The sequence below is a fragment of the Carcharodon carcharias genome, chromosome 9, assembly GCF_017639515.1.
Source record: "Carcharodon carcharias isolate sCarCar2 chromosome 9, sCarCar2.pri, whole genome shotgun sequence".
NCBI lineage: Eukaryota > Metazoa > Chordata > Chondrichthyes > Lamniformes > Lamnidae > Carcharodon > Carcharodon carcharias.
Genome location: NC_054475.1, coordinates 105,955,655 through 105,974,368, shown reverse-complemented (window position 1 = coordinate 105,974,368; position 18,714 = coordinate 105,955,655). Strand labels below are relative to the sequence as shown.

The following is an 18,714-nucleotide window of genomic DNA, read 5'->3' as shown; positions in this document are numbered from 1 at the left end:
GTAAGACAAATGGATAGACGGAAAAAGCTGTACATTCAATGAGTAAGATACATGATTAAATCTCAGAATGGCTGTTACAGATGTAAGAACAAGTTGAAAAAGCACTTTTTGTGTGGCAAATGATTGATAATTCATTTTATTTTGAGGGAACCTCCAGCAATAACAATGTAGGGTTCTCCACATTGACACTTCAACAACTGAATGATCTATTTGTAGCTTTTTTTTCACACATTCCAAACAAGCTATAAGAATGAATACTAAATAATAGGTCTGATAATTAGAATGGAGCTACAGAATATTTCTTCTTCAAAGTGTTTTCTGAATAAATCATGGGCTTTACCACAGGTGTTTCCATCCTTCTGGAACTTGTGAAGTCAGATTTGTTGAGTTATTACAGCAACGTGCAATTCTATAGCACTCATCATGCTCATAACCGCAGAGCAAAAGCACCTTAACTGTGGGGTGACTGTAGTAACATTTCCCAACTGTCTTACCAAAGAGACTACGATAAATTTGGTCATCTAATTGGAGACTTCAAATATCTCAAAGTACTTTACAGGGCAGTAAACAAAGTGTACACACTGAGCAGGAGGTGAAGAGAGGCTGAGGAGGGAAATGAACAGAAGGGCGTTACACAAACTTCGGAAAGTAGTGTAGGAGGTGACTAGGTGGAAATTCTAGAGAGGATAAATTCTAGAAGGGATGGATGCATAGTGGCCAAAATAGTGGGATAAAAGATGGCAGGAGGGGAACCAATGTTAGAACAATGAGAGTACAGAGTGTGTACTGGGAAGTACAAGAGGAAGCCGATCTATGCTGTTGAAGTTCATGAAAGCATTTGAAAGGCAAGGATGATTTAATTTGCTGGGACAGGGAGCCGCTGAAACCCTGTAGCGGCATAATAGAGATGTGGGATATGGGCTGTAATGGAGATCTGGGCCTCAGGATAATAAATGGAGTGAATGAGGGTTTCGGCAGCAAAAGAGGAGAGTTGGTGCAGAGGTGGGCCATGTGTTGGAGCTGAAAGAAGGTCATTGTAGTAATGAATCAGCACAATTGTAGATTTTTTGGAGTCATTCAGCATAAAAGCAGGGTCTCATTTTGACTTTTGGAGGGAGTTCAGATGTACTTAATTTGTAACCGCGACGGGGTGGGGGGGAATACGTTGTGATGGAATTTCCTTGATCTTTTGTGTCACTTATGAGATACATCTGCCAGAACCCTCTGCCATATGTTTATGCAGCAGAAACCCCTACAAAAGATCAGTTTGCATGAGTGTCCCAGGTTTATGCAAATGATGCGCTTACATAGATTTATGCTCAGGAATTTTAAGTGCAGCACAGCTGGAGGTCACCGAATATCAGCATAACTGAAACTTCTGGTTAATACTTCATGATTTGTGTAAATGTTTTTTAACCAAGGCTTGATCTATATTTTACTGAAATTATATACTGAAGTTATATACTGAAATTGTTAGGACCCCTGTTGCACCCACTTCTCTCCTCACAAATTCAGAAGCATTAAGCAGCTGGTGTGGCCTTCCTGATGGATGTACCCCTGTTCTAGCCAATCATGGAAGAGGAACAGCAGAGGCAAAAGCTCTGAGAACAAGGTGCCAAGGCAGAAGTTGTGCCTGTTAGTGCCATTTGCACACAGTTTGCCTTGCAGCATAATAAAATGTGCTCCATATGAAATATTAGACACTGGCCTAAATTTTGGCATAGTTTCAGCACAAGTGAAATCCAAGTTATCTGTTGCTATACTTTTTGAAATATAATTGTTTTCCTTTTGGATGACTAATTTGGAAAAATGGCATTTTGGAAGTTAGGACTGAATCCGTCAGTATTTGCAACACCATCTCTGCAAACATAAAAGTTTAAAAATAATTGAAATAAATGAGCATATTTTAACTTCTGATTTTAGTGGGTAGTTGATATAGTTTAGTAGCTGTAGTTAACAATTTTCAATCCCCTCTGATTGAGATGTTTCATGTAATTGAATGTGCAGTTAATGACATGAACAAGAGCTTTGAATCACTTGGGAATCCTATGCTGCTATAGGCTGTGTACAATGTGGTAACCTACAGCTATTAACCTAGAGTCGTGGCATTCCCAGTTAGAGCCTTAATGCATGGCTTGGGTGTGTCGTATGGCCACCACAACACCCTAACTCTCTCACAGCAATGGGCAATGAATCCACTTCCCCTCCTTGTTAAGCGAGCCGTTCTTTTCTTCAGCTTGCAGCTAAACCCCCTACATAACAACCTGGGGAAATAAGATGGGTTATTCCAACAATCTAGGAGCATCATTTCAGCAGGGTTTGTGGTACCATAGCAGTTTTCCTTAATGACATCAAAATGAAATTTCACTTCTGCATGGCACTTTGTTGAACAGCTTGCTTGACTAAAAATTGATCAAATTCAACTGAGCAAGTAACAGCCAGAATGCTAAACTATTCGAACTGTTGCCCTGCCATAAACAAAACTTCTCGGACAACCAGCAACTCCTTGATCTCATAAACTTGACTACATCCAAAGTCTTTGGTTATAAATTACACGGACATAATCCAATCGTCCAGGAAAGATGTTCAAACCAGCCAATAACGTGAATAAATGTCATCTGTTAAAGTTTAGGTGATTTGGCAAGTTTAGTACCTCGACTATGATACTTAAGATCCTGGAATGTATAACCCCAACTTTTCCATTTATTACTTGTAAATATTTTATGAATTGAAATACAGTTACAGCAACAGATGCTGGAATAAGGAATTCATAGAATGCCATACACTTCACTTATTCCATATTTCTTCTAATTTTCCCCAAACAACTATGCATGTTTTCCATACTGGGACTCCTCTGTCACTTAACATAAATTATAATGAAAGCCTTTCTGTTAAAATAGTTTCCAAAAAGGTGTTTTTTCTTCGACTAAGAGAAAAGTTTGGCAAAGTAGGGAGCAAACCCCAATCTGGAACCATGACACCTATTAATGCAAGAGATTATTGGTTTGGGTTAGTATCCGGGAAGGTTATCTAGTTAGTTTTCTGCATCTGTAGTTATTTGGAACTCTGTTACTCATGACTATCATCCTTTTCATATGACAGTATTGTTCAGTAGTCACCTCTTTCAAAAGCATAAAGTAGACCTTCTAATTGAATTTCACGTAACATAATTTTCCACCCCAAGCACCACCTGTGCACCTGTGAATATTCTATTGGTCCATTAGTAAGTTAAACATTTAGCATCTGATATTACAATCCATTAAAATAGAAAAAGCAATACTCTGGTTTAGCTTTGTTTGCTGAGTCATGATAATATAATCTAATAGTTTTCTATTTGCCTGTAAACAAAGCATATGCACTGTAGGTATGTTGGGTCAATAAAGCTAGTTCTGCAGTAGCCCAGTGTTTGTTGGTGCTGTGTACCATTCCCTATATTAAGAGATAAATTAATTCAGTTCTGCTATTTGATGTAAACAAAAGCTGAACAAGGCCAACAATTATATAATTTAACAAGTCATGCAATTTTCTTTAAATAATACATAAGCAAAATACAAAATAACCTTGGCTGGAGTTAAATAATAAGTACAAATTGAATGATCTATCTGGTCCATTTTAAAATGCACAAAGTAATTCAGCTTTTACATTTCTTTTTCTACACTCTTAATTATATTTAATTGTAGTACTGGGGGTAGAAATTCATCTCTGGCAGTGTTGCAAAGTGGATCAGGCTTTGGGCAAACCAAATCCCAGAGAGAAAATTGTCTTACTGATCATAACTTTTTTTTGTATTTTGAAAACGAGGAGAAAACTCATGATCACAGAAATATAGAATCCCAGTGACACTTCTGGGATTTTAAAATTAGAAGATTTTTAACAAAAAGAAAAAAAATCTTAAGCACACAAGATTAAAATTACATAGTTAAAACAGTCTTAGAAAACAGCCCCCAAAAACTCACTTGGTCAGAACACACAAGTAAAGTACTTGGCAATAGCTCCCTTATAGATTTTAGATAAAAATCCAGTAATATTACCCAAGGCAAAAACTGCTGCTACATTAAATAAAGTATACCACACGACTCCTCACTCTCTTCCACTCTGCTGTGGAACTGAAGCAAGTTCAGAAACAGACTGCTTTCAGAAAGCAAAGACTTTTGGCCTGAAACTGGATGGCTGCTTCAAATTCACAAGTTTTCTCAGGACAGAGCTGGTCTCAGGCCATCTTCCCCACACAGTGAAGACAACACAACTAAATATCTTTCCTTAGGAAAGGAAATATCCTTTTCCCCTTTGATCTTAGGCTCCATCATTCCAAGCACCTCTTCGAAGTCAATTTTTCCAAAATATAAAAATCTTTCATGTCTTCCTATTGCCTCCACTTTTGGGTCAAATAAAATGTAATAACCTTTCCCTGTTTACCTATGAAAACACACACACACACACACACTTCTTTACAGAATACCACCGTATTCCCAAAAATATTTTTCAAAATTCCATCTTTACAGAGGGGAAATAAGACTCGTTACCAAGGTGTTAAGATAATACTCTACAAGCAATGACATCAGCCATCATCACAACTAATCGTTAAATGTAGATGAATATTAAATTGACAAGAAAAATGGCCCTGAACCAGTACTTGAATCCAGGTAATTTTATATATGGGTGGTTTCTGCTGAAAGTTAACGGACTGTGGTTGCTGTGTCTGTATGTGATGCTGTTATCACATAGTATGTAACTACTGAGGTGTCCAATAACTGCTTAATACAGGATCTTATTCCCGGTGAAATACTTCATAAACGTGTTAGGACTAAGCATGCTTGATGTTTTAAGACTGTCACACTAAAACCCATGTTAATACCTGAATATATTTTATACTTAACTGATGCTGATCTGTCTGGAGATTTGTCTGTCTGATGTATGTTTCAACAAAACAACTAGACTAATAAATAGTGACTGACAAATAAATAATTAATGGGAAGAAGTCAGAGCTTTACAAGATGTACCTGCAAAATAAGAGTGTGCTACTGGGAGAAAATTGTTGCAAATTTTTTGAGGATAGGATTTTACACAACATTTACAAGGCATCTGAATGAAAATATCCCCAAATTAACACGACTGTCAAACAAACAAAATTCCTAAACAGCTATAGACTGATCTGCCATGCTGGGACAGCGAATGAATGCAACTTTCAAATATAACCCATTTTCTATTTAATGCACACATTTTACCTTGTTTAAATTTATGCCCATTTAGGAATGTGTGCAAATCATTCCCCTCCACAATAAAATTGCTAAATTAACCTGTGCAATATGTATCATCCACAATTTTCACTTGTGGAGCAGATACTCTGTGCTTGGAACACTGATTTATTTTTTACCTTATTGAAATATGGTACCACAGGCGAGGAACTGGAGGGCTGTACCTACCCTGCTGCTCATTCTGGTGTGAACTCCGAAGGTGTTTGTTGATGGGCTACATGGTTTGGAGCCCAATCCTATCTGCTGCTGATGTCCCTTCTCTGTCAAACACTCTCTCATGGTTGCTGAGGTGAACCGCAGTATCTGAATTGATTACTTGAAAGAGAGAGTGCACAGGAGGTTATTCAGCCCATTGTGCTTGTGCTAGCTCTTTGAGGGAGCTCGTAATCAGTTTCATAGCAATGGACATTGTTCCTGTTTGTAAGTAGTGATCCAATTCCATTTTGAAAATCACTACTGAACCAGTTTCAATCACACCTTCTGAACAGTTAGTTCATTCACAGGGTTTGCTTTAATGGAAATTTCATGAATTATCCACTTAAAACACCACAAAATGTTTTGTTTTCTATTTAGCCAGATATGAATATTTGGCCATCTGCCATCATTCTAAATGAGTAAATAAACAAATCCTTTGGATTCATTAATGGAACATGGCTGTTGTTCTTTGCACAATGGTAAATTGTGAAATTAGTCACTTCAATGTAATGGTTAGATTTTGTTTGGGATGGCCATGAGTCATTAGGTTTTCTGGCTCCAGCAATACACCAGGTGTCAGGAAATTCCAGAATGAGTCGCTGTTGCTGGATTTGGTCCCAGATGTCAACAAATCCATTGTCGGGACAAACGTGGCCCAGCCCCATAAACATGAATTTGTGTAATAGTTTAATCTATTTTGTTAACCAGATTCAAACTAGTTAAGAAGGAAACTGGCATTAATAATTTCCCACAAGAGGGCCTGTTGAATTTAAATGTAACCAATGTCAAATGCCTGCCTGCTTTTGTGATACACTAAGCCATGAAGATATGGCCGTTCAACAATTTTGCTTTTACATTTTTAATTCTTTTCCAATAAAAATTTCTCATAAATTGAAAAGATTTCAAAAAAGCTCTGTGAATAATGAAAGCATAGCAGCTGTAGTCTGCAGGAGATTAATTAGTTATATTGGAAGAAACACTGGGTGGAATTTTCTCCTCATGCATCTATGAATAAAGGGGAAAACTGTGTGGCATTTAATAGAAAGCAGCCTGGTGTTCCAAGAAGTTATGTGGTATTGTGCCATCCTATCTCAGCCTGTGGAAAGCCCCATGGAGTGCTAGTATAAAATATAGAGTCAAAACAGTTTGTAGGCAGATATCCAATCCTGAGGTTTTTTTTCTCCTCCTGCAGGAGTTGGCTCCTTATACTGCAATAGTTTGCCGGGCATCAAGCATCTTCCAATGTCTCACCCAAATGCTTATCGTTCCTTTTACAAGCTAAGACAGAAGCTAGGGCAGAAGGCATTGCATCTATCCAATCCTCTCTTAGCTTCCATCTTTGGCTTAAAGAATATAGAGCAGATCAACTAATTCAATATAGTCAGGCATTGAACCTTGAATCATCTTTAGCTGTATGGTTCAACCACTTGCTGGACTTTCAGGGTCACAGAGTCTCTTTTCCAAACAAAAATGCAATCTGCACCAATCAACTTTGACAATTTTTTTTATTATTTGGCAGATTAGCAACCCTTATTGTAATATCAACCTGTTTTAGTTGGGGTATTAACAACAAAAAGTATTGAATTACCTGAGTATTTTAGGAAATAAAACAAAGTCATATCTTTTTGAATAAAAAATACATATATTGCAGTAATGCAGAAGTTGCATGGTTTTCAAGACCCTTCGTAATGTGGTGAAACAAGTGCGTGTGCTACTACACTTGAAACACAAAAAAAATCACTTAATTGAGTTGTGTTTGTGTTGAAGTACACTTACACCTTTTTTTAACCGTATTTTCTGAGCATGTGGATTTAAAACAAAGATTTACTCAGCAGCTTGTTGATATTAAAACATGGAATTTGTCCTTTTATTTATATAAAATGAAGCATGTGAGCTCAGACTAGCCACAGGGCTGTCATTAATCTTTGCAATAAACTGCTCCAAATAGCAGTAACTGTTAAGCATTAGTTCTGGTTGAAATTAGCATTTTTCAACAGTCCAGTCAAGCATTACTGTTTTGGTGCATTAGAACCAGCTTTCAGTGTTAAAAGCTGCAGAAACTGGCTGTAAGACGAGTTTGGTTGCTAGCCAGAGCAAGATCTTGGAGAGGGAAAAAGAAAGTCACTATTTCCATAAGATGAAAGCAAATAGTAAAACAAAAAGATGGAACAGTGATATGCTTAATTGGCAGGCATCAAATATGAGCATTAGAAACATTTTCAACCTTGTCTCAAAAATCTGAAACATGAAATTGATTTCTAAGTCAATCTGCTTATTAGAAATGATACTGCTTTGGTTTAGTAAACTTTCCTACATGATCTACTCCATCACAGTGAAATAAAGGTTAAATTACTTAAAAACGTCAACTGAGAGATTTGTTTGCACTGAACTTTGAATGCAGAAGATGTTTCCACTGTAAATCATCATTTATGCTTTGCCCATTTTATCGATCATGAGAATAGCTATGCAATAGAGAAATCTGATCAGAATTGTTCTGCTGACTGAATATCCAACCTGTCAGCTGTGATATCAAAATAGTATCGTGTCAACATATACTGGCCCCATTTCATCTTTGAGAGTAAGTTTTCTTTCTCCTTCTGCAAGAATAGAATAAAGCTGCGTGTGACACACCTCCATTGCTCCCAAGTGCAGCCATCAATCTAAAGTCAATACTGGAGTGTTAACTGGTCAAACATTCATCACCACCTCAGCCCTCTATAGCAGCACCTACACCACACAGATGGCAGCATTCCATAAGGTGGCAGTGCTCATGGCAATTAAGAATGGGCACAAAATGCTTGCCTTGTCAGCGATGCTCACATCCCGAGAGCAAATTTAAAAACAGAAGTTGGAAATCTGGTTAACCTATCCCCACAAGCAACCAATAAGTTTTTGTAGAACTTGTGTGGTATTTGTGCCTTTGGGGGGTGGGGGAAGCTGGGTAACAGGTTCCATTGGATTGTTGGCTTCCATGAGATTGTGACTTTTGACTGAAAACAAATAAATTTACCAACAAGCTGTCTGCATGTTTTTAGCTTATTGAATACTGATCTCTTGATATAGAACCATAGAAAAGTTATGATGCAGAAAGAAGCCATCCAGCCCATCGTGTCTGCGCCAGCCATAAAAAGAGAAAAAAAGAAGCTAGCCACTAATATTTAATCCCACTTTCCAGCACCTGGTCCATAGCCTTGTAGGTTATAACACTGTAGGTGCAGATCCAGGTATCTTTTAAATGAGTTGAGCATTTCAGCCTCAACCACCAATTCAGGAAGTGAATTCCAGATGCCCATCACCCTCTGGGTGAAAAAGTTTTTCCTCGTGTCCCCCCCCAATCCTTCCACCAATCACCTTAAATCCATGCGCCTGGTAATTAACCCCCCAGCTAGGGGAAACAGACCTTTCCTGTCTACCCTATCTAGGCTTCTCATAATTTTATACACCTCAATTAGGTCACCCAACAGCCTCCTCTGTTCTAAGGAAAACAACCCTCGCCTATCCAATCTTTCTTTATAACTGCAATTTTCAAGTCCTGGCAACATTCTTGTAAACCTCCTCTGCAGAAAAATAATGTCCTTCCTGTGATGTGGTGACCAGAACTGTACACAACTGTAATTCCAGCTGTGGCCTAACCAGCATTTTTTTTTACAGTTCCAGCATTACATCCCTGCTTTTGTATTCAATACCTCATTCAATAAAGGAAAGCATTCCATATGCTTTCTTTACCATCTTATCCACCTGTCCTGCCATCTTCAGGAAACTATAGACATGCACTCCAAGGTTTCTCATTTCCCCAACCCCTCTCAATATTGAGTATTCCCTTGCTTTGTTTGCCCTCCCAAAATGCATAACCTCACACTTCTCTGGATTTAATTCCATTTACCACTTTTCTGTCCACTCAATCAAACCATTGATGATATTCTGGAGACAACAACTATCCTCTTCACTATCAACTACATGGCCAATTTTTGTATCATCTACAAATTTCTCAATCATGCCTCCCACACTTAAGTCCAAATCATTAAATTATACAACAAACAACAAGGGCCCCAACACTGAGCCCTGTGGAATGCCACTGGAAACCACTTTCCATTTGCAAAACATCCATTGACCATTACCCTTTGTTTCCTGTCACTGAGCTAATTTTGGATTCAACTCGCCACCTTCCCCTGTATCCCATGGGATCTCACTTTTCTGACCAGTCTGCCATGTGGGACCTTGTCGAAGGCCTTACTATAGTCCGTGCAGACAACATCTACTGCATTACCCTCATCAATCCTCCTTGTTGCTTTCTCAAAAAATTCTATTAGGCTAGTAAGACACAATCTTCCCCCAACAAAACCATGCTCCCTATCCCTGATCAATCCATGCCTTTCTAATTGACAGCTTACCCTGTCTCTCAGAATTGATTCCAATAATTTGCCCACCACCGAAGTCAGACTGACTGGCCTATAATTTTCTGGCCTATCCCTGCACCCTTTTTAAATATTGGTACAACATTTGCAGACCACCAATCCTCCGGTACCTCGCCTGTATCTAGTGAGGATTGGAAAATGATCCTCAGAGCACCACTATTTCTTCCCTGGCTTCCTTTAACACACATATGGGATACAATCTATCTGGTCCCCCCTGTGATTTATCCACCTTCAAGGATGCCAATCCCTCCAGTACTTTCCCTCTCATTATGTTTATTGTATCTAATATTTTGCACTCTTCCTCTTTAACTAGAATCTAGAATGTCTGCATCATCCCTCTCCTTAGTGAAGACAGAAATAAAGTACTCATTGAGAAGCCTGCCCACATCTTCAGCATCAACCCACAAGTTACCATGTACATCTCTGATAGGCCCTGCCCTCTCCTTACTTATCCTCTTGATCTTAATACACTGGTAAAACATCTTTGGGTTTTCTTTGATTTTACCTGCCAATAATTTTTCATTTCCTCTCTTTGCTTTCCTTATTTCCTTTTTTACTTCACCGCTGTACTTTCTATACTCCTCTAGGCGTTCTACAGTATTAAGCTTTTAGGGACTGTCATAAGCTCTCTTTTACTGTTTTATCATGCCCTGTATGCTTCTGGATAACCAGGGGTCTCTAGATTTGGCAGTACCACCCTTTTTCTTTGTGGGAACATGTCTACACGGCGCCTACAGAATCTTGATTTTGAATAACTCCCATTGATTTGACACTGTTTTCCCTTTTAGTAGCTGTATCCAGCCTACTTTCGCCGGTTCACCTCTCAGCTTTGTAAAGTTTGTCTTCCCCCAATTTAGGCTTTTTCTATAATGACGTTAAGTCTAACTGTATTATGGTCACTATCTCCAAATTGGTCCCCTACCGGTAGTTTATCCACTTTCCCATCTTCATTTCCTAAGACTAAGGCCGGGATTTTCTGTGCCTGCTGGCGTCGAGCATGTTCGATGGCATGAGCAGACAATATGGCATGATCAGTTTGCGATCATGTGCTCAGTCCACCCATGGCGGGCCACATTTTCCATCATCTGACTTTGGGAACCTCATTGTAATACATCTGCATATCATTATTAGGCCAGCCCGCCAGAATCATCTACCCCCACCCCCGGCTAATTATCCACCCGCATCAATGGGAAAACATGCCAACATGTTTCACAACAGCATAAATAAGGCGTGCACTTGGCAGTCTGCAATTGACTTGGGACTTCAAGGTTTGTTTGCCTACCTTGCTTCACAGAATCTCTCAGGGCAGAAGAGCCCTTCAGCCCATCAAGCCTGCACCGACACATGAGAAATACAAACACATGAGGGCTGTACTGGGGAAGGAGGGTAACCCAGGGTGTGTGTGGGGGCACATGTAGATCTGTGCAAGTGGCCTCAAGATGATGAGCCGAGGAGGCAGTCTCCAGAGGAGGTGAAGCCAGATGGACATATGAGGGTATGTGTGTAAGAATGGGTGGTGATATCCCTTGAGTTGGCAGTGAGTGAGATGCCAGTGAATGTGCGATGGACTTCAGCATATGAGTTTAGAGTGATGAGATGGTTGCCATACCCTGTCTGCACAGATGAGGTCATTCATTCTTTATCTGTATTGGATGGCCAACCTCTTCTGTGCAGCATTGACACTGATCACCACTGCCATCACCTACCAAGCTGGAGTAGTAATGTTGCTGCCCCTCCTGTGGCCAGAGCAGGGGCGGAGAACATCACAGCGGGCCTCCACGACATCCAGAGGGCAGTGTTCTGGCCTTTCAGGGCCATGTCTTCTTTGCTGCAGTCCTTGGCTGGAAGCACTGAGCACGGCTGCAATTTAAATGTGGTGCCTGGCATGATGAAATGGAGAGATGATGGCACGGCAGGCAAATTGGAGCCCACCCACCATCGAAACAGCATGTATCCCAGGAATGTATAATTAACGCAGCGGGTTTGGGACAATATGTTGTGAAGAGCCGCCATTGCGGCCAGCGGGTAAAATGTAGTTTTTCTTATCCACCACCGCACTGCTTGCAAACCTGAGGCGATCCCACCCTAAATCTAAAATTGCACCCCCTCCCATTGGGCTTGTTACGTGCTGGCTGAAAAGGTTTTCTTGAATCCAGTTCAAAAAATGTTGTGCCCTTCACACTGTCTGTATCCCAATTGATATCAGGCTAGTTGACGTCTCCAACTATTACTGCCCTATTGTTTTTGCACTCAGATATTTGCCTACATATTTGTTCTTGTAACTCTCTTCCACTATTTGGGGGTTTATATCACACTCTTAGCAAAGGCTGCACTTCTTTTATTTCTGAGTTCAACCCATATGGCCTCTTTTGATGCTTCATTTAATATATCATCCTTCCTCACTGCTGTAATTGTTTCTTTAACCAATAATGCTACACCCCCCACCATTTTTATCCCTCTCTCTATCCTGCCTGAAAGCTCTATGTCCACAGTTGAGCTGCCATTTTTGCCCCTCTTTAAGCCGTCTGCATTATAGCAATGATTTAATGCTGCATTGTATCTATCTGCATCCTCAGCTCATTGGCTTTATTTGCTATGCTCCTTGCATTTACATATACACCTTTTAACACTCCCAAATTCCTATGCTGTACACTTTTTAACCTGTGCTTCTTCTATCTTTCAGAGTCACTCACTAATTCTCCATCTCCCACTCCCTGCTCTGAAGTTGCCCTCAGGTTCCTAGCCCCTGCCAATCTAGTTTGATTAGCCCCCACCACCAATTTGCCCTCAGGTTCCCAGCAACCGCACCCCCCCCCCACAGACACACACACACCAACAGCACTAGTAAATCTCCCTGCAATGATATTTGTCCCGGTCCTGTTCAGGTGTCAGGTGTAGACTGTCCAGCTTGTCCAGGTTCCACCTTCCCCAGAACCAGTCCCAATGCCTTAGAAATCTAATGCCCTCCCTCTTACACCAGCTTTCCAGCCACGTGTTCAATCGCTCTATTCCCCTATTTCTATAGTCACTTGCATGTGGGACTGGGAGTCATCCTGAGATTACTGCTTTAGAGGTCCTGCTCATCAATCTCCTTCCTAGTTCCCTGAAATTTACTTTCAGGACCTCATCCCCTTTCCTATTTAAGTCATTGACACCAACGTGGACCATGATATCTGACTGATCACCCACACCCAGAAGAATGTGCAACTTTCTTTTGCCTTTAAGGTCAGCACTATTTTCCTAACGGACCTTTTGACCAGCTGGTGTTCTGCTTGATATTAATGGAATTTATAATTCATGTTTCAATTTATTTTATTGAATGTCATGGTCTAGAAGCGTTTCAATTTGAGATCTTAGCTTGCACACTGTATGGTCAAGCCCAGTGTCCTGAGGTTCAGTGGCATAATTATAATAGAAAGCAGTTGTGCATTTACTTCCTCCATCTCTCATCTGGGTTCCTATGCTTAGAATTTCACTTTAGGAGGAGGGGGAAGGAATGACACTGACATCTGTGTCATCTTTGCTGAAGGCCTCACACCTCGCAGCACTGGTCGCCATACCCTGTCAGTGTATGTCAACGTCACTGTGACCTTGAACTCCTTCGCTTCTGACTCATTCCAAAGATCAGCTGCAGACCTTGATGACATCTCACAATGGACTGCACATTGCTGGTCACTGATGCCCTCTTTGTCAGGGCTGGACATTATATTCATCATATGGCATATTTGACCTAGCAGGGACAGAGGGCCTTGGGTATTGCCACCATCTATATGGCTATCTAGGCACCCAGCAAGTGCCTGCTTAGTTTCATCAACAGGAAGGACTTCCACTTCCTCAATGTTCCCCTGGCTCGGACCGCAACCAGAGCCTCCTGCACGTGTGCTCACATTCCTGGCAGCGCCCATGGCTCAGTCAGTCTCCGATAGTCCAGGCTGCCGCAGATCTTCAATCCAACTCCCAAAATGTATGAATGAATCTTAGGAGACAAGGTATAGCCTTTGAAGATACGGCTACTCACCAGTCTATGGGAGCCCCAGACAGAGGCACAGATGTGATACTGCCAACACCATCTCCTTACTAGGACAACCACTGAGAAGGCCATCAGGCTTCTGAGGATGTCATTCTGATGCCTATACTGGTTCAGTGGCCCCTTCTGATACTGACAGTCGTTGTGGTGGTCTGCTGCACTCTCCATAACATGACCCTCAAAAGGTATGGACCTTGAGCTCAATAAGGTCCTGTAGGAGATCGTTCATCCGGCGAGGAGCTGAAGAAGGAGATATGAGAGGAGGAAGAGGCAAAGGGAGATGATGCTGAACAGAGAGGTGCCCTTGCTGCATGATGAGGTTACCTCCTCCTGCTACCGTTTGGGAAGAGACCTCCTTCCTCAGCCTCAAGGTCTCCAGCATTAAATCCAGGTCAGCATCAATGAAGTGAAGGGCTGCCCTGCCCCAGGTGCCAGGCTTGCGGCTCTCCTGTGGCATCTCACTTACCTATGGTACTGCAGAATACTTTGGCACAATCAGCAGATTTCTCCCATTAGGCAACCAGCAGCTTCAGTAATGGCTGTCCTGGGGTGACTAAATGAGTCGTACTCTTCACCTGACCCAGCTCTGTTCCCACCGCCACTGGCTCTAAGTGGACAGAAAGGCCATCTCTATATCAATTAAGGGCTTTTCGACAGGAAAATCTTAACTTTACTCAGTTTCCCACCAGAGGTGTGTCTCTGATCTGATATCAAAACCTGTTTCCCACCTCCAAGGTGAAAATTAGCCCTAAGTTTTTAACTTTTGGTATAATTAGGTAATTGGGAGTAACTTTAACCCACTCCCAGGAGGTGGCTCAGTCATGCTTTTTAAGAAGAGTTTGAGACTCCATTTAACATCCTTTGTCTTTGTAACTCTTGTCAGCTGGGTTTCCTGTGTCTCGGGAACAGATAAAAGGAGGGGAGATGGGCCATATCCCTGAGATGAGTGCCTTTACAGCACTGCTTGTGGGCCAGGAGGAGCAGGAGCATTTCCTTCCAGTCCAACAAGTTATCTTAGAAACTGCCCCGTGATCTCACCAACTTCCGCAATTTCTCCTCACTACAACTGCTATCGCCCTGACCTCACAGTCTCTTTCCCACCACTTGTCCTGTCTGCTCCCCCGTTGCATCCTTCTGCTGCAGGCTCTCTCTCCAGTCTTGGTTGTCTGGCTGGGAGGCTGGAGAAAAAGTTAAAGGCATCTGCAGGACTTTCACGAAACTGGGAAGTATCTTTCTGCCCCTCTCCCCAGCTCTGAAAACACCGCTCAGTAAATATTGGGACCAATGTCTTTTGATGCTATTCAAACAATCCACTCTTAATCTTGTGCTGTAATATTCAAGTTAGCACACAGAAATGTAACACATCCCTCGGATATCCTGGCTATTTGTGTCACAGTGAAAAGCTTAAAAGTTTGGCATGGGTCCCGTACTTTATTTAACCAGTACGGATTGCAGGTGCATTCCAAACAATTCATATTCTTATCTCAAAGTATGTATTGCATATGGCTGCAGAAAATGTCTAATAGCCAGATTCAAATTGCTTCTGATGTGTTTGTGTGTAATTTAAAGGCGAATGTGTTGATCAATTCCATATGTTATATCCACTTTGCACACAGTAGCTATTAATCAGTGCAGTGTTTCCTTACTATGCCAGGGGCCTCTCTGCTTTCCTTGCATCTGTGACAAGGTCACATCCTCTTGTCGCTTCAAGTGCACTTTTTATCTCTCAATTTTTTTAAAGCTGATAAAATGTTTAGAAGAACTCAGGAAATGTCCCACATTGAACAACACCCACAGCACTTGTTTCACTGTCAGTGACCATATCAAGTGTTTTGCACCTGTTTTTTTCCTCTCCAAAGACCTAATTTTACCTGACAATGATGGATTGGAAGTTTACTACAGGGAAACCCTTAGCTTCAAAACCAAATGAAAGTACATAAGATGTGTTTTATAAACGAACTTCAAAATTTGCATGAAGCAGATATCACTGTGCAATATTACTGTACAAATATTCATATGTTTTGAGGATTTAACCTCTCAGAATCTTTAGTGTTTTCTTTTTCCAGTCGTTCCATTTTTAGGCTGCCCCCTCCCCCCCACCACACATCTCCTTTCTCAATATTTCACAGCATTCTTCAGTCAAAAAGTGGTAGGTAACTTGTTCACAGGTTTCTTTTCATATTCTTGGACTTGGTGCTAGAAAATACCTGAGCAACAGAGGCTGGCTTGCTTTCTGGGAAAAATACTTCACCTCCGCTTGGTACTCCTTCTGATGACTTGCTATGTGGGCTGGCAAAGGCACCATGGTGAGGTGTCCTCTTTATTATATGATACCTCGCTACAGTGATACACTCCACCACTGACTAAGCTAATTTCTAGTTAATTAATTAGTTAATTTTAATAAAAGTTAAAACGTAATTCGAGCAAAGGCACATTATTTTTCTTTCTAGTATGCCCATGTTTAATACTTTGAATATGAAAAGTATGTTGTTGAAAGATTTGTAGCCCATTATTACACAGTATCAGATGGATTTCTACTATGACAAGCAGCTCCTGGTTCAGATTTCTTCTGTTACCTGACTTACTTTGGTAGATTTGGACTCACTTCAATGTGAATCATGAATTATATTTCACCAAATCCAAGTTTCCCCCACAAAGACACATTCTCCATTATTTTCTATTTAAATTAATTCCAGTCAAAATGAACTGTTCACTTAAAGCCTTATACCTTCAGAAACAGGGTACTCCAATTATCTAAGGTCATCTTACTGCCCCAGCATCAAAGGTATCAGCGCTACAGGTTTTCAAATATATTGCACTGGGTTTTATATTAATCTCCACGAACAAGAATAGCTTATTGTTCTGTAGAAAATTTTGGATCAATGTTTATATCAGCAATGAGAATTCCTGATGAGATCAATGCCTAATAAAAGCAAAAGCTTTATTGGAAAATGCTACTTGCGCTTAACTAGAAGGAAATGACTACAGCTGGAAATGTTATGCACAATACGTCAATCCTAATGTATAAAATATGTGGTCCTTTATTTGGGTGTTTTTTTAACATGGTAACATTGGCCTAATTATAGTAACCATTACATATCAATGAGTAAGATAATAAATGTCTCAACTTTTGTTTAAAAACTCATATCAGCAACAGAAGCAGTTTTTGTAAATGTACAGGTTGATGTTTTACTAGTGCCCATGAAATTGTGGCACACCTTTGAATTCCTTCTGCACATTATTTTTAGGACAGCCATTTATATATTTCCATTCTCAATATTTTAATAGTGACATTAACCTATTTAAAATAAGTCATGTATGTTTTCCAGCAGTAAAGTGCGGTTAAGATGAGAAAATTAGGATGGAGAGAGAAGAAGGAGAAGAAGAAAGCATTTCTGCAATTACTAAAAAAAGTGGCACAGCCTTTGCTGACTTATCTGAATATGATCTTTCTGATCTCTTCCAGAGACTTGGAGATCAAAGCATATTCCGGGAGCTTTAACAACATGGTTATGTAACTGTTGTCTCTCTCGCTCCCCTTAAATAAAAACTAGCTTAGATAGCTGTCCTACCTTTCTCCTTTTGGCTTCTCTTTATACTGGGCCCATTATCACGATCAGCGAGCTCCTCTTCTCTAGTCCCAGGCTGACTAGCTGTTGAAAAAGAATTATAATATTCCACAGTTTATTCGACTGAATCAATACCAGAGATTTTTTTTCTATTCAATCACATTCTTCCTCATCCTTACAAATCCCAGGCATTAAGCTTCTTGGTAACTTCAGTACTGCTGAAAAAAGAGATTTTTTTGTCAAAGCCTTTTGTCTTGACTCATCAGGACAATTCACAAAACAATACCAATGTGAGGGTAAACAAAATATTTATACTGTATGAGAAGAGAGCACTGATTAGTTGGCAGGTATCAAACAGCATGCCCCTTCCGCTGTTCGCAATGGGCAAAATACGGACTGTACCCAACCAGTTGCAAAACTCAAAACACAGCATCCAACATTAGATGTGATTCTGCAAATGGACAATTACTAAGTAATCCTCAGTGTACTAAGAATTACACTGACAACCAATTTAAGATTGTCAGTGTGGCTCACAGTGTGGTGCATTTGTGTGTATTGGAAGCCACATGTATTAATTCACAGGGCCCTGTTCTTTGCTGGCAGAAAGAACATGTACACACATTGCACCTGTTTCAGCTAAACAAAATAAGTGACAGCCATTCACTGGTTCATCCCCGAGGTCAAAGTCTAGTCAAGCTGCCGGGTTTAAATTTCAAACTGTCAGTCACAATCAACCAGTGCATTCTCCATGGCAATGCATCCACCAAGCAGAGTCCACTTGTCAACCAGTCAGCACTCTCTTCTCAAAGTATAAATATGTTGTTTCCCCTGACATTGGTATTTTCTTGCAAAATACCTGATGAGTGCAAGATGAAAAGCTTCAACAAAGATGTCTATCTTTTTCAGCAGTAAACAAGTTTTGTAGTACCAAACAACTTCTTGATAACTTTGGGTTTGGACCCCAGTTCCTCAATCGCATAATATTTATTGTACATTTAAAAACACTATGGTCTTTGTTTCTATAAATACTTGAGCACACATACATGAACTCACCAAAATGTTCCTCAGCACAGTATTTTGTAAAGCAATGCCACACATCCTGGATCTGTTGCCATCAATATTAGTTCTATTTCCTTTTAAGATAATTACTTTTTTTTAATGAAATATACTAAGGTAGAATGTAATTATCACCAACCAATGGAGTGGTTTGCTTGTCCATTACAGAGGCTGGCTAATTTTCATTCACATTGATA

General features: G+C 40.4%; 1 protein-coding gene across 1 annotated transcript in view; it reads right to left on the bottom strand.

The window, feature by feature from the left end:
* Positions 1-18,714, bottom strand: part of dacha (dachshund a) — a 400,809-nt gene that overhangs the window by 64,624 nt on the left and 317,471 nt on the right. The window contains exon 6 of the mRNA XM_041195643.1: positions 17,465-17,545. Within this exon, the coding sequence (XP_041051577.1) occupies positions 17,465-17,545 (81 nt within the window). The remainder of the gene's footprint in view (positions 1-17,464; positions 17,546-18,714) is intronic.